Genomic DNA, 22494 nt, shown 5'->3' with positions numbered 1-22494 from the left:
CTCCCTATGTAGGAAGTTAACATTTTAAGAAAGTTGAGAAATCTCTTGGTAGGCGCTTTTCTGCCTTTAATAGCATTTTGCTTGAATTTGGTGTTCATTTGAGCTGTAATTGAACTTTGGATCCAATAACAAACAAAACCTGAACTCGGAAAGAACTGGTGAAGCTTCCTTTTAGCTTTTATGATATTTTTTTTCTGTCTACCTTTGCTGAATGCCTGGTTTGTAATATTTATAGCTACATTAGTTAGGGTTGTTCCGTAGAATATGTTAACACTTGATTAAAATGCAAGTGAAATGGCTGGATATGTCAGGAAGATGAGGAGGAAGAAGCTATTTATCCTGCTACTTACACTGATGCATCTTAATTGGCAGCAGGTGATCTATTGAAAGCTGCTAGTTCTGCTTGCTTTTAAACCAAACCTTTGTGCAAAGTGAGGGCTGTGCTAGTTGCCTGCCTCTGTGATCAAAACTCACTAGTGGGAAATAGCGACTGGAGCACTGCGGGATGTCATTCCTGGAAACCTGTTACATGAAACTTTATGCCCAACGTTGTTCTCAGCCGTTTTATATAAAATGCATATACATATACAAGAAAAACTAGAGAAATTAACATGCAGTTTCAACTCGGTTCCACTAATGGAACTAATTCCCCCCTCAGCATTATTTTGCTATTTTAGGTGTATTTAGAAATGGTTAGGCATTCAGTAATACAGCTGCAGACTTGGTTTCAACTAAGTGAGCTGATAAATCATGTCTTAAAAAATCAAGGTGATTAATTTGAGAATTAAATCAAATCAAGTTGATTAATTAACTTTAAATTCAAGTTGATTAATTCGAAACCTTCTTGCAATCTCATGGTGTTGCAAATCCAGCACAATAGATTAGCATAAACACTAAAGAACATTCAAGATCATTTATTCCAGTTAAAATCCATTCTGAATTCGTTATGAGCAGAACATATTTAAGCTTGCATACGATATGAAAATGCTCTCGCCGCCGTTGAGCAGCGCAGTTAGGTGTGTGCACGTTAGGCATACCAGTACGCAGGAATCGAGGCAGGCGCTCCGGCCGGAAGGCAGCGGGAGGAAAACACGTATCGCAAACAGCACGAAGCAACGTTCAGGCTGCGCTTTCGGCGTTCAGCAGGCCGGTTGTGTTGAGTTCAGGCGCGCGGAGCCGCGGCGGCCCGGGGGCGGGTGCCGGGGGGCGTGCGTCCCGCCGCCTCGCCTCGCTCGCACGGGCCCCGGGGGCCTCCTGCTTTTCCTTGGCCTCGGGAGTTACTTGATGAAATGCAGCGCGTCGCTGTGAACGATCGACCCTTTGGAGCAGTCCAGGCTGGTCAGCAGCCGAAATCCGCATTTTAAAGCCATCATTATAGCCTCAAACTTGAGAGTTTCCAGGGTGCAGACGAAGGTGTTGTCCTCCTTCAGGACGAGCCGTGTGCCGTTCTCCGACTTTATGAAGTATTTGAATTGGATAATGTTTGAAGATACTGCAAACTCCTCTGGAAATCCGTCCAGCCTGCTCTTGGACACCAAAACTATTCTAGATTTTATTTTGGCTATGAAATCCGGAGCATTACAAAAGATCCTGAGACCCTGTGAACGGTCGTGGCTGTCGGTGATTTCCAGGAAAGTCGTCTCCCTGCATGCTAGCTGTTCCTTCTCCCATCTGGATTTCACAGCATCTGATAGTACTTTCAGCTGGAAAAACTCTGCCTCTTGTGCCAGAAGTTGGTTTTCTCGAAACCCCTCTGGCAGCAGAAGTTCTCCATTTCGTAGGAAGTTGAGGATGTGCCTGAAAAGAAGTCCATCTCTGTCTATGAAAAAATGCCCATCTGTATCCAGCGGGCACATAATTTTCCCGTTTATCACGCCTTCGAGAAAAGAATCTGGATACTTGGTCAGCGTTTGCTTCTGTGTGATGTACAGATAGCCCCCGACGTTCAGAGTGATCAGAGACGTCTTATAGTCCTTGTCTGCATCACAGCCCTCCGAGTTGCTGTGCTTCTCTTCATATTCCTTTTCCCTTCTGTTTGTTTTTCGATCCATTATCGACGCCAAGGAGGAGAAATAGAAGACGCCTCTCTCGCTGGGCTCGCCGAGGCTCGGGAAGAGATTTGTGTGTTATTTTCCTTCCCGCGAGGTGCCTCTCTGCAGCTCTGGCGTGGAAGCGCTGCCCGGCGCGCGCTCCGCTCCGCTCCGCTCGGCGGTGGGTGGCGTCTCCGGTGGATGCAGCCGGCATCAGGAGCGTGGCTGCGAGGGAGGATTTGCATTTAACCCTGTGAGGGAAGAACGGCACAAAATCTCCCTCTCCGGCCTGGCAGGTTTGCGTCGGTTTCCAGGTCCTCACAGAGACGAGCGATGCCGTTGTGAACGGAACCGTGTGCTTAATGCTTTAAAATGCCTAGTGTCAACTCGTCCATCCTGTTTCATGTTCATGGTGTTAAAGGGGTGGCTTGGTTTGGAAGATTTTAATTTTCGCAGAGCATCTTTTCAGATTTTCTTTTTGTGTGTATGCTGATGATTGTACCTGATTTATATAGCAGGCGCAAACTGCTCTTTTTTGTGCCAAAAGGTGTCATTTACAGGACGTGTGCATGTATTCCCCCTTTGCTGAACACGTGTGCGTGATGCTTCCCCAGAAGTGACTTCACCGGCGATGCTGGGGAGGACGTGTTGGTCCCCCTAGATAAAAACCTGTGGTGAAAGCGCCCAGTTGCAGCTGAGGAAACATCCCTGCCAGTGCAAATCCTGCAGCCGCGCCGGGCAGGGCGAGATTGCTTGTTCCCGTGCCAAGTTCAAACCCGTTCAGAGCAGAGAGCTCTCTGCTGTGGCCGTGGGTGATGATGCCGAAGTGACCCAGCCCCGGCTATTCCATCCTGGGGGAGCAACCGCCGCGTTGCCCTGCGGCGCCGACGCTTCTGCCTGCGCTGCCTCCGCGGAGCAGGGACACTGCAGCGCAGCCGGGGGGGCCGCGGGCACAGCGGGCTGGAATCCAGCTGGAATCCCGTGCAGCCGGGATGCCAGGCCCCTTCCCGTGGCCTTTTAAAAGCCACGGGTCTTTCCCCGTTCCCGCTCACCTGCTCCGGGGCCTCGGAAGGATGTGCCGTGTTTTTTTCCTGGCGAGATGCAGTCCTCACGCTGCAGGTAGATGCCTCTTGCTTTGGCTGGTTAGCAACAACAGGGTTGTTCCTCTGTAAATTCTTCTGCTCTCTCCGTCAAGATTTGCTTCATGCAGCTCCCTTTGAGACTAATTGTTATTAATAGTACTGGTCATTACTCTAATATTCTATTACTTGTTAGCTGAATCTAGTAGAATAAAGGCACTTTTTTTTCTTTGATTTGCTATTCTCCCTCCCCAGCACAGGTACACTATTTTTTCTGCTGCCGTATGTGATATCTTAAGCATATCTTATTCATTAGATTTGATTTATCAGGAATTAGTCATGGTTTTAATTTTAACTCTTTGATGCTATCACTCTATTTAGCATCACTTCGCTCAAAGAGGTTCCTATCATTTTCTAACTTTAAAACATTTTGGCCTTTTCAAAATTAACTCCTTTCACTGTTATTGAGTATATGATCAAGAAAATGAAAGAGCTGAAGAGTTTTAAATGTGGTTGATTTTTCTTTTGTGTGTGTGTGATTACAGGAGGCTTCTTTTCAAATTTACTTATTTTTTAAAATCAATATGCTTAGATTGCATATAGCTACAATGCTGATCCATGTTAGTGGCTGTTAAACCCTGCGAGAAGGGATTTTATGGCACTTTGATCTTGCGTGATGAAAAGTTTTTGAGGATGAGCTGGGAAAGTTCTGGCAAAGGTAGTTAGGGATTTCCAAGGAAAGCTGGGGTTAGTAAAGGATATGAGATTTTACAATCTTTCATGGCAAGCTATCTGTAACTGCAAGATAGCAGTTACAGAACAGCAGTTCAGAATTAAATCTACTCATTTAGTTTCACATACTCGTTTTCTTCTGAATATTCTAACACTTCCAGTTGAAATTTTCCGATTTCGTGAACAAGTATTTTTTTAAAGATCATGCAAAATCATTTAAGTTATTCGTATGCTAAAAAATTCAATGCTTATTTGATGCAGCAAATGTGCTGTGTGAAGATGCAGAACATTTGCGTTTAAACCTTTGAGACTTGAAAAATGTAGATTTGTGAAATCTCCACACTTCAAGCCCCTGCAACTTTACTTCCCTGAAGCTGACAGTCATCCTTGGGAAAAAAATTAAACTTGTCAACGTCTTTGTGAATTTTTTTCCCCTTTCTTTGCTATGCTACAGAGAGCTTTTCGAAAAATCCTCATTCTTCATAAACACATCTTGATATATGCGGTACTTGGGTGCATCTAGTTCTAGTGAGGGAAGAGTTATTTCAGTTTCTGCAGGCGTTGCTGTGCCTGGGAGACCCGAATGAGCATTCTCTGTCTTTCTGCCCTTCCTCTGATTGCCCAAAAGTCCGTTTTGGTAAAAGTGTGTATATATTTCTTGGAGTTGAGCCTAGGCACTTTTGAGCAGTCGTGTGCCCTGGTAGTGGAAGTAGAGCCCTGCACAGGAAAGCAAACCTCCTACAGAGACAACAGGAAAGATCCCTTGTCCTGCCTTTCTAACTTGCTTCTGGATCATCTCCCGCCTCCGTTGTCCTCCTGAAGCTGCTGCTCTGGAAGCAGGGCCAGCTACAGCTGAAAGAGGTGTAGAATTCCTGACGGGTATTCAGAAGCTATGCTCATGTTTAGATAAGTTATCTAAGTAATTTGCAAGTCATTTAATATTGTAACACCGAAAATTGGCCAGGTCATTGGACAGTTAAACCGCTAAGTAATTTCTGGTTCACAGCAGTAGTAGCATAGACGTTCTCATTCCGGTAATAACTCAGGGATGTTGATTAACAGCCATTGAAAGCAAGCCCTACACACTAATTAAAATGAAAGATTTTTGAATGAACAAGTCTGAAAAATTCTCATTCAAAAGGTTTAGAAGAACTATCCAAGAAGCTCTATCAACAGTTACTGCTGTTTTTTTTCCAGTAATTTTGGGGCATTACAGTTCTGCAAGATTGAAAAAGCAAACACTGTGCCAGTATTTAAAAGGTAAAGTGGATGACCCAAGTATTTGAAATGAAAAGGGACAATATATATAAAATAATAAAAAATCTGACTTGGAGGTCGGTCAACTAAAAATTAAGGGAGAGTAATATAATAACAACTGCCAAGGTGGGTGTAGGGAAAATGGATTGGCTCAATTTGAAATATTTTTTTTCTTATATTATGAATTTGATCATCAAAGGAGGAAATTCGTTCTTTTTTCTGATAAATCTGTGAACAGGCCCTGTTTGTCATTTTGAATTAGACCGTACTGGACTGTGTTAGTTTCCCTTTCATTTAGCTCAATGGAAAAGCAATCTGCTAGGTCTCGCTCTAGAGGATGTAAGCAGAGAATTAGCACTGAGGTGCTGCTGTGATTCGGCCCTTTGCTGTATTTTTATTTATTTGTGGCCAGTGAAGAAGTACGTGGTTACCGGCAGAGTTTGGAGATGGTTCAGAGGAAAGATGTAGTGAATGAGGCAGGAGATGGTGCCGTGGGGATGCCCCATCCAGCCGGAGCCTGGGCAGCAGCCAGGGCAAGGGATAGTGGGGGGCCTTGGGGGACCCTCTCCTGGCCACGTTTTCCTGCTGCTGGGAATGGCAGCCTCCGAGGTGGGTCTCCGTCTCTTCCATCCCATGCGTCCGTCGGCTCTCGTGACAGGCGGGGGCCACAGGCTGTGGGTCCTGCCCCACGCACCGTAAGACCTGCGTTTCACGGGAGGCATTGGTAAAGTGGACCTCCTCAGAGCCATGAGAATGGTTAAGAAGCTGGAAAACATAGGCCTAATGGAAGAAAACATGATTTATTAGGCTGATAAAGGGAGAGAGTTCCTAAGTGCCTGGATGGGCTGAAAGCTTTTACAGCAGGCTCTGCAGCTTCGCAGCCAAAGGTCTGACAAGACTCAGTGGCTGTAAATTAGAGCGAGGTGCAGTCAGACTAGAAAATTAACACATGAAAATCTAGACAATCTCTGTCCTTCTCTCCCTCGTTTTCTTTCCCTCAGTAACATGTGCCGCCCAGCCCCCCGTGGCGGTGCGAAAATGGCGCTGGCGTTTGAGCCCCCTCCGCGCGTGTGGCGGGGTTTGTCAGCAGGAGGCGGCGCGGGTGGCGGCGCAGCGCATGTCCCTCATCTGGCAGGGTCGGTGCCTCGGTGCCCTGACAGGGCGGCCCGGAGGGATGTAGGGGCGAGCGCCCATGTGGCAGCAGTGGACTGGGCTCCACAGTACAAGAGGGATGTGGAGCTGCTGGAGAGAGTCCAGCGCAGGGCCACAAGGATGATCAGGGGCCTGGAACATCTGCCCTATGAGGAGAGGCTGAGGGAGCTGGGCCTGTTCAGCCTGGAGAAGAGAAGGCTGAGAGGGGACCTGATCAGTGTCTATAAGTACCTCAAGGGAGGCAGTGAGGAGGATGGTGCTGGCCTCTTTTCCCTGGTGGCCACTGACAGAACTAGAGTAATGGCTACAAACTGAAGTACCAGAAGTTCCACAGGAACTTAAGGAAAAATTTTTTAACAGTGAGGGTGACAGAGCCCTGGAACAGGCTGCCCAGAGTCTCCTACTCTGGAGATCTTCAAAACCCGCTTGGACGCAGTCCTGTGCCACGTGCTCTAGGTGACCCTGTGTGTGCAGGGGGGTTGGACTAGATGAGCTCTAGAGGTCCCTTCCAACCTTGAGCATTCTATGATTCTATGATGCAGCCATGGATTGTGGAGACCAGTCTCTCCAAAGCTGTTCTTGCATCTTCCCCTCACATAATGACCGTTCAGAGCCTGAGAAGCTCTGGGAAACGTCTCTCTGTTTTCTCTTGTAATCGTTGGATGTTTCGAGCTTTCCTACTCAAGCCTGTTCATCTGTGTGTTTCCACCTGCTTTATTTTAGGTAGGTGTTTTACTGGGGAGGTGCTGCTTCCATGCCTTATTCATCGTTTTAGTTTGAGACTAATGTGAGTGTGGAAAGGCCATGTATCCAGACAGATGTGTAGCATTTGGGATGTCTTTTTTGGAGCCCTGCCCCTGCAACAGGTGAAAAGGTTCTTGAAGTTAATAGATAGATACATGATTTTGGTGAACGAAGACTAATTAGGCTGTGAAGGCAATGAAAAATGCTGTCTCCTCTATTACAGTATTGCATTTGGATGCTTAGTGCAATAGGTTTGCCCCAGCCAGAATAGGTTTGTTCTGATAGACTCTCTGGGTGTCTTAAAATCCCCAAAAGGGGCCGGGAGAAGTGGGACATGAACCTGGGCTTCTGGACAGTGGCTAAGTTTTGAGAGGTTAGCTGGAACATCAGGATCTCCGAGGCTGTGGACAGCCTTGTACACTGAAACCGCTGGTGAAGTAACGGAATATTAAACGCAAGAAGACCAGAGCGTTGGTGATTTAAAAAGGGTATTACTACAGGTGTGAAGTAAGTCATAAGGTGTTACTAGGGATAAACATGTTTAACTGAAAGGTTGAAAGAACTGTTACTGAATTTCCTAAGAGAACGGTGTAGGTGATAGCTGGTTACAGATGTTGATCCTTAAAACTTAGGAATAATTTTCAAAATCTGCAGCTCACAGCGCATCAGCCTTCAGAGAGTAGCAGGATGGATGGCTTAGGTGAGTATAGGCTAGTTAGCCTAATACACCTACTGTATAAACTAATGGAAAAATTGGCATGAAGTTCAAGAGATAGGAAAGGAAATAATACACACGCACACACACACAGACACATTTATATATACATTACATATTTATGTATAATATAAATTACATATACATATATGTAATTTCTATTAGCAAATGTGACTTAAGGTAAAGATTAAACATTTTAATTATTTTTGAGAAATTTGCCTGGTAAAGGAACAGCATGGTTGCAGTCTGTTAGCATTTCGTATGTCATGGTAGTTCACGATCTTGTGATGTTCTGATTTATGTTAAAATAAAAATCAGCCAGCACAGAATGCATTGAGGACCTGGCTGACAGTTCCTGGAAAGTAATTATCAGTGGGAAGTCATCTGCAAGGAGCAGTTTGAAGGGCTTCCTCCAGGATTAGCAAGAGGGCCAGCAGCGAGATAGAGTCACTGCTCATAAAAATGTGTCATGATTGACACGAACGCCTGGCCAGACGGTGAGTAACTTTGACAGGAGTGTTACAGGGTGACCTGGATCACTTAGTGCACAGAATCTGCCTAAATAAAAAGCTTTTTCGCCAAGCCAGAGGCACTTACATACCTAGAAAAAGGTATATGCACATCTGTAGAATGGATGGTGTGGAAAGGGCTCCAAATAGGTGTGTGGGGGACATCGTGGAGAGTCGGCTTCACCAAGGCGCTGAGCTTGATTTTAGAGAGGAATTGATGATAACCCAGTTTTTGCCATCTAAACATGAAGCACGGTCGGTGGAGGGGAAAAAACCCACCAGCACAGGGCAACTCACTGAATCCTGAAGAGCTGTCTCCTCAGCATCTCCCTTCCTTCCTTTCCCTGTTGAATTCAGAGAATTTGCTGAATAACCTTGAGATGGTTAAAGGGAGCTGAGATAAAAGCCAAACTGGATGTAAAAACTCTTCTCCTATAGCTGTTATTTTATCTTTGTATGATTATTATGCCTTTCTATACACTATGATAAGACTACTACAGGAGTATTACATCTACTTTATGGAGCCTCTGTTCTTAAAATACCATTTAAATGTTGAACAAGGTGCGTATAAGAACCACAAAACTGATTCAAGTTTGGTATAAAATGCCTTATGGTGAGATAATGCATGAGCTTGAACTACTTCATTTATTGTAAAGAAGATTGAGAAGTGACCTGATTATTACAATGTATAGGTACTTTCACAGGGCGAAAATACCAGGTATTAAAAGGCTCTTTAATGCTGTACAGAAGGATGAACTAACTCCTAGAAGCTGGAGACAAATTCACATTAGAATTTAAACGCTGATGTTAATACCATCCTAGTCACAGGTAAGTTATTAGGTTTTTCACAGAAGAGGATAAATTTAATTTTCTGCACTACATAGGAGGTCAGGCAAGCAGGCTAAGTTCTGTCTTACAGCTTTAAATCATTATGAATCTGTAAAAGCAGAAGTATATTCATAAAGTTTTGCTTTGATATGTTCAAAACTGCCAGAAAGAGAATGTCGTTTTTCCCATAAAGCAATTAGTTAATTTCTAAACCAAAACACATCCAGTGAAATCATTTTTAAATACCTGATGACAAAATGTTGTTGTTTGCATTATTTAAAGAGAGCAGTCTTAGATTTGTGGATGTAATAAGATTTCAGTCTGCAAAGCACTGGAAAAATCCGGGGAAAAATCCTCTCCCATGGAAGGAGCTGGGTTGCTTGCCTCAGTTTTCCGGGTTTTCTATTATCCTCTGTGCCAGCTGGCAGTGCTGTCCCCTACACCAGCAGCAAGGTGGGATTCTTTCGGAAGGACATTTTTAGTAGTAAGAGTTAATCAGTTCACTGGCGTTGGGAAACTCCTCCGTTTGTGTTGCCCAGGGCTGTTGTAGGGCTGTTTAGTTTGGACATACCGTGCTGTCTGCGCCCCAAGGAGGACGTTGAATCGACCCACTCATACAGGAGAAAGACCTTGGAGCGTAGCCAAGGTCACTTTTGCGTGTTTTCCATGTAAGGCTGCTTTGGTTTTTAGGCTTTTCCTGCATTACAGTGGAGGCTGCTGCTGTTGCACTGCTCTGGCAGGCAATGTTGCTTTAGGCAAAAAGGTGCTGACAGCAGATTGCAAAGAGGCTGTTACAGAGGTGGATGCACAGGGAACTGTGTTAACTAAAATTTCTTACGCAGGCCAACTTCTAGATTAGCAACTGCAAGATTTTTTTTCTCCCTGGTGTTACCATATGTGTTATTATTTTATTGCTTTACACTCCTTTGGTGAAGAATATTTTTTATTGTTTTACAACTAAAAATGGGTTACCATATTTTCTGACGAAAGTCAGACAGGGTAGAAATAAAACTTGCTCTCATTTTATCTTCCAGTGATGTTGGGTACCCTGATTGGGTGCCCTTTACAGATTATTTTTCAAAGATATGGGGTGTATTCAATGTACATTTCTAGAAAACAGTTCCTAGGTAAGCAGAATGCAACACTAAAAAGGGAGGACTACGCGGCTCCTAGCTTATTATTAAAAATTAGTCTTTATGATTAATTCCTAACATGTAAAACATCTGATGGCAAAATGAGGATGCGTAGGAGATGCCACCTCTGCAGGTGTTTTCTTTCTGCTTCTCCTCTTCAGTATCAAAGTAGCAGAGATTTGAGAACTTACATTATGTTTGATAAACTCTTCATTAGAGAAAAATAATTCAAATGCTGACTTTGTTGATGAATTTTATTTTAATGCGCCGTATTGCTTTGTTTTCCATTCTAGACAAACTTGCCCTCGAAGGAATAGTGGTACAACGGGCTGAGTGCAGACCTGCAGCTAGTGAGAATTATATGAAACTGAAAAGGTAGGACTGTTCTATTATGAATGGGTATGTGGAGTCTTATTCTGATGGTTTTATTATTATCTTGCTGGGGAGAAATGACTTTGGTATTATCATGGTATTATGTAGGATTTGTATAGGATTGGAACTGTTCATCCTTTTGGGGTAGAATTAGCAGAAGGAAGGAGTGAAGGCTGGAGGGAGAGTTAGACCTGCCCTTGGTACTGACAGGAGAGAGAGTTTCCATCAGGTGTGTAACTTGCTGGAGCACACATTGCATCTGTTCATATCTGCTTCCAGTGTGATTAAAGCAGAATTTACAGAGAGCTTAAAGTTTTATTTTAGCCTTGGTAAGACAGATATTTTTGTATAGGTGTCTGTGCAGATTGCTCAAATTTAGTTCTGCTAAACATTTAAGGAAATATTGCAACATGCTAGATAAAGAGGCCCTCAGAAAATACATTTAAAATGGCCAAAACAGGAAAGAGTTTAAAGAAATGTCTTAAATCTAAATGGGAGGATTGCTGAAAAAGGGAGTTTGTGAAATTGTCAGAAGGGATGTGGAAACCACTGAACATAAATTAAACAGTATCATTTAGTATATTTGGAAGATTTCATCCAATGCGCCTAAGGATGCATTCACACGCCAACATGTGGTTAATGTGTTGTATGGATAATTAACTTAGTGATGCTCTCTATTAATGAGCTTTGGAGTTTAGCTGTGCACTATGTTAAATACATACTTATGCATTAAAAGCATGTTTGTTTTAATTAAATCACCCTCTTACATTATGACTTTGTTGTAAATAGCGAAATGCAAGGCAGGAAATTTCAGAAAGGGAATCACGAGCCACGTAGCCTAGTGTTTGGTTCCCCAGAAAAATGCAGAAAAGGCAAAGTGATTTTTCACAATTCCTGATCTATCTTCTATACCATGCTTATGATATCTTATATTTTATTAAGCTGCTCTGTGTTTTAACTGTTCTAATATTTTTATAGTGTTTATTCAGTTTTCAGGCTTTACGCTATAGCTGCTGGCAAATGAGTGCCATATATTTGCTCATGTACAATGAACTCATTTCAATCTGTGTTTCATAATTGCTCTCATGATTTTTGTCATCAGTGTGAAATGGAGTATGAACCAACCGCGATGTTACAAGAACAGAAGTCATTTCAATCTGACAAATTTAAATATATATGAATACAGTGTGTAGAGTGTGTTTAGTTCGTAATTGTTTTAACCACGAGCTGCCTGATCCGAGTGCTTTCTTGGATTAATTGATCCAAGGAGCTTCCCGGGGCTTCGCTGCAGCAGGAGGTGAAAACAGGAGAGCCAATTTTAATGCATGTCTACTCAGACTTTAAATTTGTCAGCGCTCTCTGTCATGCACAGACACATGCAGCCCCTCTTGAACGTCGTGGTGTCAGGTGGAACCCCTGGAGGAGCACACCGGGATATGGACATGAAAGCAGGGTCTGCGTTAGGAAGCGCTGGGGAGCCGAAAACTGACAGCAGTGCTGGTTTTTTCTTCTGTGCTTTAGAAGCACTGTCACGTCGTGTATGTGCTTAGATTTTAACTTCTTCTCTTGGTAGGGACTTTTGATCTTTGACTGTCAAGTCAAAAAAAAATCCCAAACAAACAAAAAGCTCCTCATCTGCTGGAAATCAGCATGAGATTTAGCACATCTAGCCATCACAGCCTCCGAGGATTTGGTGAGTGCTCAAATAATGTTCCTGGTGTTTGAGTAGCAGAATCGAACTTTTCTCTTCACTCCCTTGGCGCTCTCCCCCTGTCAGTGTGCTGCAGGGTCTGTTTGTGCTTAAAAATAAGCAAAAACATTGGAGATAAGCTGCATAAGTTATAGAAAGGCTTTATGTAAAATCTTTTTAGTTCATTTTTTTATTTACTATTGTGCTTTACACAACAGAAATGCTCCAAGGGTGGAATTGATAATATTGATAAAACAGCGAATCTGTTGTGTAGGCTTTAAGTGCTATAATAGTAAATTGAGTTCAGGAAGGAAATAAAATTAAATAACAAATGCAGTTGCCTCAGACTTTGAAGATCTAGAAAATGAAGTTAAGCCGCACACTCCAGTAACTGTGCTCATTTTTTTTCCCTGGAAGCTGGCAGTAACTACAAGGAATTACATGCCTCCCTAGTATTAAATGCACATACGGATTCCCTGTACCTGGCTGCGTACGTGGCCCAGGGCAAGGAGTGGGTGGAGATCTTGGTGCGGCGCTGTGTTGGATTTTCCTGTTCCCATGAGCAAGCAGAGGGATGGTCTCATCATGCCAGCAGTTGGATGGGAGATAAATGTGCTACGTGGGCCTATGTGTGGCTAAGAAAGGCATGGAATTAGATGGTGTGTGCCTATGGGTGAAAGCCATGTCAGATGGAGCAGGTTGTAGGGTTTTCTCCCCAAGGAGCAGCCTTAACGTGGGATTATGGGGAAGGTGGAGAGAGGATGGAGAGTTGGGCAGAGAGGAACCACATGACTCTCAACAAAGACAAGTGCAGGGTCCTGCACCTGGGGAGGAATAACCCCAGGCACCAGGACAGATTAGGAGTCGAGCTGCTGGAAAGCAGATCCGCGGAGAGGGATTTGGGAGTCCTGGCTGACAAGTTAACCATGAGGCAGCAATGTGCCCTCGTGGCCAAGAAGGCCAATGGGATCCTGGCCTGCATGAGGAGGAGCGTTGCCAGCAGGTGGAGGGAGGGGATCCTGCCCCTCTGCTCAGCTCTGGTGAGGCCGCACCTGGAGTATTGGGTGCAGTTCTGGGCTCCCCAGGACAAGGGGGACTTGGAGCTTCTAGAGAGGGTCTAGCAGAGAGCCAAGAAGATCATTAAGAGACTGGAGCATTTGTCGTAGGAGGAAAGACTAAGCGAGCTGGGCCTGTTTAGTCTGGAGAAGAGAAGGCTGCGAGGAGATTATCAACATGTTCAAGTACCTGAGGCATGACTGTAGGCGGGATGGGGCCAAACTCTTCTCAGTGGTGGCCAGTGACAGGACAAGGGCTAATAAGTGCGAATTGAAACACAGGAAGTTCCATCTCCATATGAGGAAGAACTTCTTTCCTGTGAGGGTGGCAGAGCCCTGGAACAGGCTGCCCAGAGAGGCTGTGGAGTCTCCTTCTCTGGAGATCTTCCAAACCCGCTTGGATGCCACCCTGTGCCACGTGCTCTAGTTGTCCCTGCTGGAGCAGGGGGGTTGGACTAGATGATCTCTAGAGGTTCCTTCCAACGTCAGCCATTCTGTGATTCTGTGTGGACAGCTGATAGCCAGAACAAAGCAGAGGTAACAAAGAATGTGTCTAGGGACAGCGAGTCGCACAGGTAGAGCAAGTGTGTGGCCAGCTACCTTCCTGGAGTACTTTCCACTTTGAAGTTTTTGTTGTTGGCAGGGTGTTGTTTTTATTATTTTGGTTTTCATCTTGCTGAACTTGAAATCCTCGAGGGGGAACAAATGTCATGGAGCAGCTGCAGTCCTGCATGAGTGAGTCTTCACATTGTTGAATTTCCTGGAATTGTTTTTATTAAGGACAAATTTGTTGTTTGTAACACTTTAATGGTTAGTTACACATTTATGGTCACTGCTGGTGACGTTACTGCAGCTAGGTGAAAATTAGGATGTGATTTCCAGGCACCTCTCCCAATCTCTGTCTTCTTGGTCATGGTGGGAGTGGGTTTCATGACACTGCTTAAAAATATTTTGAATTTGTGGTGGAAAAAACCGACAGAACCTGTGTCCTGGGTTGTGGCGGACTTTCCTGTGTGGTGGTCACAGAAGATACTCTTTCTGGCTGATACTTCCCTTCTTGCCCCATCCCACAGCACATAAGAAGAAGGTGTGTGTCACAGATTGGGTTGCGTGTGTGGTTTATAGGTTACAGAGCCCATGCTGTGTTTGGCAGTGGTCTCGTGCCCTCACCGTGCTGCTCACCTATGTAGGTTGACTTACCTGGCTTCCTTCAAGCAGGCTGCACATCCACCCTGAGGGGCTCTTCCAAAATACAGCATCTTCTCCCTTTCTCTGTTGGCTTTCCACCACGAGGAGGCAAAATGTGTCCCTGAATTTTCGGAGACTTTCATTTCCATCACCTTCATCTCCTGGTCCTGGTGCTCAATCCCCTCGGAGTTGAGGACCCCCTGAAGAGGGAGGTCCTCCAAGGTGCTCTTGTGCACTGGGCAGGAGGGGGCTCAGAAGCAGAGGACCCCTTCAAACCCCCCTCAGGGTCCCATCAGACCACTTGAGAAAAAGATGCTGGTATTCCTGAAGGGCTTTTGTTTTGCCCTAAAGAGAGAAGACAGGGGACTGGCATGGACCCGTCTCTCATCCCCTCGGCCTTATTACCTGTTTCTATTTCTGGGCAGGTCCTCTCAGCTTCACCCCCTCTGTCTTTTGCCTCTGACTGTAGCTAAACCTCCTCCTTGCCCATTCTTTTCTGATCCTCCTTTCCTCATTCTCTTTACTTCTGTTTCTCCCTTTCCTCAGAGACACATTTGTTTGGGCAGTCTCTTCTTCAAAAATAATTTGAGCACACCGAGTGTCACATGTTCTCAAACTGCAATTCATTTGGAGGAAAAGTTTAAAACAAAATCCCTGGGAAAGTCTTCTGCAAAGCTCTGACTCTAGCTGATAGTTTAAGTCCTTTAGATTGATAGATCGATGGATGCAGTGTTTGATGCTTTAGAAATGGATTTGAGGAGAATTTGCCTCAAATAAATGTAATCTAATTTACCAAACCCTCCCATACTATGCTCATACATCACCAAAAAAAAAGAGAAATTTCAGGATTTCAAAGGCCTAGAGGAGCTGACTTCTAGAAGATCTGACAGGTTGGATATTTGTAATCTTTACCAGACTAAGGCTGATACTCTGCTTTAATTTTCCCAAGTTACTTAAAAATACCTCTTCAGGTATCATTAGTGAAAATGGTATTTGCCATCACAACAGCTCATAACAAGGCAGAGGAAATTGGTGTGTGTTCTTGCTTTTTCTGTCAGAGTTTTCTACAGAGAATTTGCTAAAAGCCCTTAGAAAAAGCTGGTGGAATAAATAAACATGATAGACTTGGGTAGTAAACTGCTCTAGAATAATTAATGAAGTTCCACGTTTTACAAAGTCACATTTGTTTATAATCATATTAATTAGGCCAGTAGAAGTCCTGACATTTGATGGTCTAGGGCAGGTGCGTGAAGCTTATTTGGTGTAGGCTGTTTGCAGTGGTTGCTCCTATTCTCTAAAATACACTGAGAGTATTGACTGACTGACACTTCAGTATATTGGTGAAAATGAACATTATGCTGTTTTTTTCCAAATGCCCCCTACTAGCAAAAGAAAATGAATATTTTGACCGTCTTGCCACTACTTACGTATTTCCGTAAATATGCTCAGCTGACTATGATTTCTCTTCCAAAATAATAATATGTGATTATATTTTTGCGTTTTTCCACAAAATGCTGCACAAATGCTGCTCAGTTCATTTGAAGTGGGAGGCTGTTTTTATGTTCAGCTGAGATTGCATCTGCTGTCATTCAGCGCAACCATGATTTTCAGGTATCAAAGATCAATTTCTTTGTCTTGAAATAAATTTCAGCATAATATAAAAAGCCATTTGATAGGGTTTAAGTAACTAGGTTACCTAGGTTTAAACTGACTTGTCAAGGAGTACAAAAAATATTTTCCCATGTGTTGTAGATATTTCCTTTCTAAATTTTTCCAGAGTATAACCTACAGTTTACAGAGAATAATATAACAACCATGTTCGTAAGGGTTAATGTTGAGATTCTACATCTCCATTAAATTCCCAGGCCTCCATCTGTTTATATAAATGAAGCAAATACCGTTTTATTTGTGAGCAACTGAACAGCAAAGTAGTATGTGGGCCAGCATTTGCGTTTCTCCTTCCATATAGCACATTTTTTGGAATAGAGTAAGGGAGGGGAACAAGGTTCTAGTTTTGGTCACTGCTTCTGGCCATTATAATAATGCTAATAGAGAATGAATAAGCTGCTATTTGCAATTGAGCAGATGTTTATCCTGTATTTCTTATAACTGCGGTTAAGGGTTAAGATTAACATCTCCTTTTGTTCCCGTGGTGTCTTTAGCTATAAGTAGCCAAGCATATAAAGGCTGCTTTAAGGGAAAAAAACCCAAACAAACAACAAAAAACAATTTTCCCTTGTTTTACTATATACTTCCGAGCATATGGATCATATTAAGTGTGAAAAACTGATACTCTTAGGTTTTGCACGTATAAATTGTTGCCTCTGAGTTTCCTTTCTCTTGAAAGCTTCTTGAAAACGCGTGGAGACAGCATGAGAGAAACAGGCTTCCTGCTGAATAACCTGCCCTTCCCTTTTAGTTTTACCTTAAAAGTGTCTGTTATGATACAGCATGAAATTTGCCACCTTTCTGTCTTTAAATATCATTATTTCCAGGTGAGAGGCACAAACCTGCGTTTCTCCAGAATGGGAATCCTGTGATAAGAGAAAATATATTTATAGAACTGAAATTTGTTTCTCCCAGAATCATCCTGCTCCCTCCCTCCCTGCCTTGCTCTTCTGGAGGACAAATAGCACAGAGATGGTTTTCTCCTCTGGAGGCTGTTGTGCTCCTGAGTGGTGGTCACACCAACTGCTGTCTGTGCATCTTGGACAGGCGCATGGTTACCCGTTGTCCTAGTTAAGGATTTATGGAAAATATTATGTGACTGTGTCCTTCCTGGGGAAGGAAGTCAACAGTTTTAATCCAAGAGTCCCCATCTCGTTGGCCAATACTTCAAAAGACAGTATTTCTGTTCTACTGGTCGTGCTGCTCCCATTCCTCTGCTCTCAGAGGCATTGCACATGTGAAGGTATCTGATATCTAGTTTGCCGTTGTGCTAATTAGCCTAAGAAACATCCGTTTCTCCATTTTTCTCTACTGAAAGGTAGGAGGTTAAAAATAGGCAGTCTCTTCAGGCTCCAGTCATAGCCATTTTTTTTTCCAAAGAAATAAAAATAGATAAATCCTCACTCGTGGCAGTTCTGGGTACCTGCCCTTAGAACCGAAGTCTCCGGAGTTGCACAGTGCAGGTGAGCTGTACCAGGGCCTTTCTGGTACCAGCCCTACCACACAAAGATGCGTCTTTGGGCAAAGTTCCTTCCAGGGTTCAAACCGGTGCTTGTTTAGTACGGACTGGGCTCATCACTTAGGGACACCCTTCCTGGTCCCATGACTTCAGCAGCAGCGTATGAAGAGCATGATTCATTCATTTCATCTTCTACTGAAACATCTGGAGGTCATATTCTAATTCCCTGGGGTGGAAACCTCTGGAGGAGGATGCAGGTGTAGCTGTCATGGCTTGTCCCTGTTGGCAGCCACTGTAACCCTCGGTTCTTTCTGCTTCCCGTCACGCTTGACCCTGTCAGGGGAGCTGGGGTGCTAGTTGGTAGATACAAGGCCACCTCCACATCAGTGACATGGTTTGGGTAGAGGTAGACCTTCCTCTTCCCATTGCAAAGAAGAGCTCGTGGGGGTTTTTCTTCTCCAGCCACCGTGCTGGCTGCTCTGGCTGTGCTGAGGGGCTCTGCGTGCTGCGGAGCCGCTTCGGCCACCGCCAGACCCGCTCGCTCTAAGTTACCCAGTGTGCAGGGTGTCACCACCACAGCACAGCTTCTATTTGTAAGCAGCTTTGTCCACATGCTATGGATGGTATTGGTGGTTTGTGAGAGATGGGCAGACCCGTATCGGCCGACAGCTATCCGGCTGCCAAGTCGCTCCCAAAATTGTATAATGTCATTGAGTGTTAAAAGTTGTGCCATGCAGAATCAGAGAATGACCAGGGGACAAGCCCAGCTGGTTGGGTAGTGATTCCCTGGATTATCTAAATATTTCTGAAATCCTTGGTGTTCAAAGGAGACCTTTGAGTTGTCTGAAGTGTGACTAGGTGTGTGTATTTCCAGCATATAGCATATAGCATGGCTGTAGCCAAGTTCAGAACAAGTATTGTGTCCAGTTCTGGGCTCCACAGTACAAGAGGGATGTGGAGTTGCTGGAGAGAGTCCAGCGCAGGGCTACAAGGATGATCAGGGGCCTGGAACATCTGCCCTATGAGGAGAGGCTGAGAGAGCTGGGCCTGTTCAGCCTGGAGAAGAGAAGGCTGAGAGGGGACCTGATCAGTGTCTATAAGTACCTCAAGGGAGGCAGTGAGGAGGATGGTGCTGGTCTCTTTTCAGTGGTGGCCACTGACAGAACTAGAGGTAATGGCCACAAACTGAAACACCAAAAGTTCCACAGGAACTTAAGGAAAAATTTTTTAACAGTGAGGGTGACAGAGCCCTGGAACAGGCTGCCCAGAGAGGCTGTGGAGTCTCCTTCTCTGGAGATCTTCCAAACCCACCTGGACGCCACCCTGTGCCACGTGTTCTAGGTGACCCTGCGTGTGCAGGGGGGTTGGACTAGATGATCTCTAGAGGTCCCTTCCAACCTTAAGCATTCTATGATTCTATGAAGTTCATAAATGACAGGCCACCCTTCCTCTATTCCTGATTTTTAAAAAATTATTCCTATTATTACTATTACTATTGTTTTGTGAAATAATATCTATCTATAGAGCCTCAGTGCCTGTCACACAGGTTATTCCTTTTGAGCATTGAGTGATTTAATTTCTGAAGCAGGGGCAAAGTCCCAGTGGTGTCTCAGCTCCTAGAAATGCACGGGGGCAGCTCTTCATTTGGGGAAGCTCACGGGGATATCTGCTGCTCCTCGTCGGCTCTCTAAAGGGAAAAGATCCCAGCTTTAAAAATCAGTCTCAGCAGTACATTTTAAAGGGGAATCTTTCATTCTCTAGATGTGCCGGGATCCATGCAAGATACTGAAGCACTGCAGCTATCAGCTCGGTCTCGGCCATGATCCTGAAACATTTTCTGAAGGAGAGAATATTGAGAGACACTTGCCCGTGCCAGTGCCTGGCTTTTTTTGTGTGTGTATGTATATATTTTCTGGATTTTTTTTTAATGGCTTAGGAGTTGAATTCAAATGAACACTATAAAAAGGATGGAGTAGTAAGTTGCTTTTGTTTGCGTGCAAATGGATGTTTGCATATATCCATATATATATATGTATCTCCGTATATATGTAACATCCTTCCAATTTCAACCTCCTGAATTTTCTGGACAGTGAAAACAAGGCTGTCAGTATTAGAGGTCAGCAAATTGTACCTGAGTTGTAAGTGAACTTTAAAATCTCAGAGGTTTTCTCTGGATTGCAAAATCGAGTGCAAATCCTTTTTAGTATTATTTTTCAGAAAAAGCTTCTCTTCAGGATGTTACTTTCCACAGCTTGAAGACGGCAAAATAAAAATAGAAGGGGTTATAGTTGAGAATATGTTTCTTATATACATTCGTGTACAGGCACAAATTTAACAGTTCTATAAAAATGATGGTTTTCGATCTCTTTGTATTTTCTAAGCCTTCATTTAAATATAAAGACATGTCACAGATACCTTTCAGGGGCAGGAAGCAGTGTAGCCTGTACATTATACCCGGTGGGAAACAGGTGTTCCTCCAAACTCTCTCCCACAGCACTTGATAACCAAAAGGAGAAAAAGGGGCTGTAAATTCGCAGTACAAAGCAGTGCAATACTGCATTTGACACAAATGAGGTATTAATGACAACTTGGGTGTTATTTTACAAATTTATGGCAGAGAGATCAAACTCCCAGCTTTCTTAATATAGTACAGCCATCCTGGCTGTTTTTTTTTTTTTTGTAGAATTCATTCCTCTGCTGCAGGTGCAGAAAGACTGGGCAGGGGTTAACAGGTACAGGACTGCCTTTCTGCTCACAGACACTCTCAGGCAGCAACAGAGAGGTGTGAATAGAGTCCTTTGCTGGTTGTGGCCGAAGTTGGTGCCCATGAAATGTCCACACTGGGTTTGTGAATGCTTTGTTATTTCTGCAGAAATACCCAGCTAAGCCCTTTCTCAGTGCTGGTGTCAGAATTAGGAGGAACTGTACCCTGCAGCATGCAGTACAAGTTTGAATTACTGCCCTGCTGTTCCCTCAGATTGTGTGTATGTGCTCGAGTGCTGGCGGAGAGCTTGCCAAAGGGGAAGATCAAAGAAGGAGGAGTTGGGAATTAGGAAAAGAAACAGCTCAGCAATGAGCTCTCCTCTGCTCCTTCTGCGCTTGGACCGTGTTCAGTTCTCAGCCTCCGAGTACAGATCTCCCATTAACAGACACAGAGAAGTTTGGGGTTTTACAGGCTGCATTTTTATCAGTAACTTATGGCTCTGACTTTGTGAGACTGTAGATGCAGATGGACTCCTGTCTTTGTGCAGAACCACTTGTAACTCTGGTAGCTCTGGTTAGAAGAAGGTGCAAACATGACAGTTCATATATGAAGAATCTAAACATGAAAGATAGACAAATACAAGATATTAACTTCTCCCCATGAATCATAGAATCATAGAATGCTTAGGGTTGGAAGGGACCTCTAGAGGTCATCTAGTCCAACCCCCCTGTACACGCAGGGTCACCTAGAGCACATGGCACAGGACTGCGTCCAAGCAGGTTTTGAAGATCTCCAGAGAAGGAGACTCCACAACCTCTCTGGACAGCCTGTTCCAGTGCTCTGTCACCCTCACTGTTAAGAAATTTTTCCTTAAGTTCCTGTGGAACTTTTGGTGCTTCAGTTTGTGGCCATTACCTCTAGTCCTATCAGTGGCCACCACTGAAAAGAGACCAGCACCATCCTTTGCACTCCCTCCCTTGAGGTACTTACAGACACTGATTAGATCCCCTCTCAGCCTTCTCTTCTCCAGGCTGATCAGGCCCAGCTCCCTCAGCCTCTCCTCATAGGGCAGATGTTCCAGGCCCCTGATCATCCTTGTAGCCCTGCGCTGGACTCTCTCCAGCAGCTCCACATCCCTCTTGTACTGTGGAGCCCAGAACTGGACACAATACTCCAGATGTGGCCTCACCAGGGCTGAGCAGAGGGACAGGATCACCTCCCTCCACCTGCTGGAGACGCTCTTCTTAATGCACCCCAGGATCCCATTGGCCTTCTTGGCCACGAGGGCACACTGCTGCCTCATGGTCAACTTATCATCCACCATGACACCCAGATCTTTCTCCTGACTTGCTAATCCATAAACCATCGCAGCCGCAGCAGCAGCATTACTTCACAAAGTAATTTGTGAAATCGTTTTGGTAAAAATTGTTTGGTTGGGGTAGCAGCAAGTAGACACATACTACATGTCTTGAGCTCACCAAGAAAAGTTCCTGTGTCCTGTATGCAAGAGGAAAAGAAAGAATCCTCCTTTTCCAGCAGTGTGAACTGTAGCTCTGTCTTGGAGGATTACAAAAACAAAAGCCCTATGTTCAAAACCTGTTACAAGGCTGAATATTATTGTAGATTCCTCCATTTCACTAACTGGAAAACAGACAGAAGAAGCGGAAACCCAAAAGATTCATGGCCAGATTTCTTTAGATATATATACATAAAAAAAGAAAATCCCAGCTTTCTAGAATATGTTTTGAATTGAGAAGTCATCTTGAAAGAGCAATTTCAGTGTGAGTGTAGGCGGGAGTATAAAAATGCATGATAAAAATAGCAGACAACATGGAAATCAACACTGGTATGTGGACACATACCTGGAGATGTGATATTATCTAAGTGTTAAATATGCAGTGGATCTGTATTTTTGCAATGCTTTTCAAAAATAAGAAACTTGAATAATTTTCCAATAATTTTCCAATCATCGTTTAATTTTTAATTCTAATTTCAGCTCAGACATTGGCTCCTGTTGTAGTCTTTGGTAACTATTTAGAAAAGTCAAGATCATTCAACTGCTTTCCAATTGGTGGCTCCCATTGAAAAGGGATTTTTTTTCAACAAAGTCCTTTAAAGGGAGGTGTTCTTACTCAGAACTAAAACTCAGGGAATCAGTCCTCCTTAGTAAAGATTGGAA

The 22494-nt window shown here is 44.0% G+C and overlaps 2 protein-coding genes across 3 annotated transcripts in view; one reads left to right on the top strand and one right to left on the bottom strand.

Moving 5' to 3' along the window:
* The window catches only part of GTF2F2 (general transcription factor IIF subunit 2), an 82887-nt gene that overhangs the window by 24210 nt on the left and 36183 nt on the right, over positions 1 to 22494 (top strand). For both annotated transcript variants that reach the window (XM_088521037.1, XM_088521036.1), the window contains one exon: positions 10473 to 10554. In XM_088521037.1, the coding sequence (XP_088377163.1) occupies positions 10473 to 10554 (82 nt within the window). The remainder of the gene's footprint in view (positions 1 to 10472; positions 10555 to 22494) is intronic.
* On the bottom strand, positions 1253 to 2051 carry KCTD4 (potassium channel tetramerization domain containing 4). The gene has a single exon (XM_010215118.2). The coding sequence runs from the start codon at positions 2049 to 2051 to the stop codon at positions 1278 to 1280; it is 774 nt and encodes a 257-aa protein (XP_010213420.1). The 3' UTR covers positions 1253 to 1277.

Source organism: Tinamus guttatus, unplaced genomic scaffold (genome assembly GCF_059628265.1).
Source record: "Tinamus guttatus ecotype Peru unplaced genomic scaffold, ASM5962826v1 Tinamus_guttatus_pri_ptg000112l, whole genome shotgun sequence".
Taxonomy (NCBI): domain Eukaryota; kingdom Metazoa; phylum Chordata; class Aves; order Tinamiformes; family Tinamidae; genus Tinamus; species Tinamus guttatus.
Note: the sequence above shows the minus strand (reverse complement) of the source record. Positions and strands in the feature narration are given on the sequence as shown.

Bases quoted from the DNA above. Each gene is read 5' to 3' on its own strand.
- KCTD4 (XM_010215118.2), bottom strand. From the start codon at position 2,051: ATGGATCGAAAAACAAACAGAAGGGAAAAGGAATATGAAGAGAAGCAC.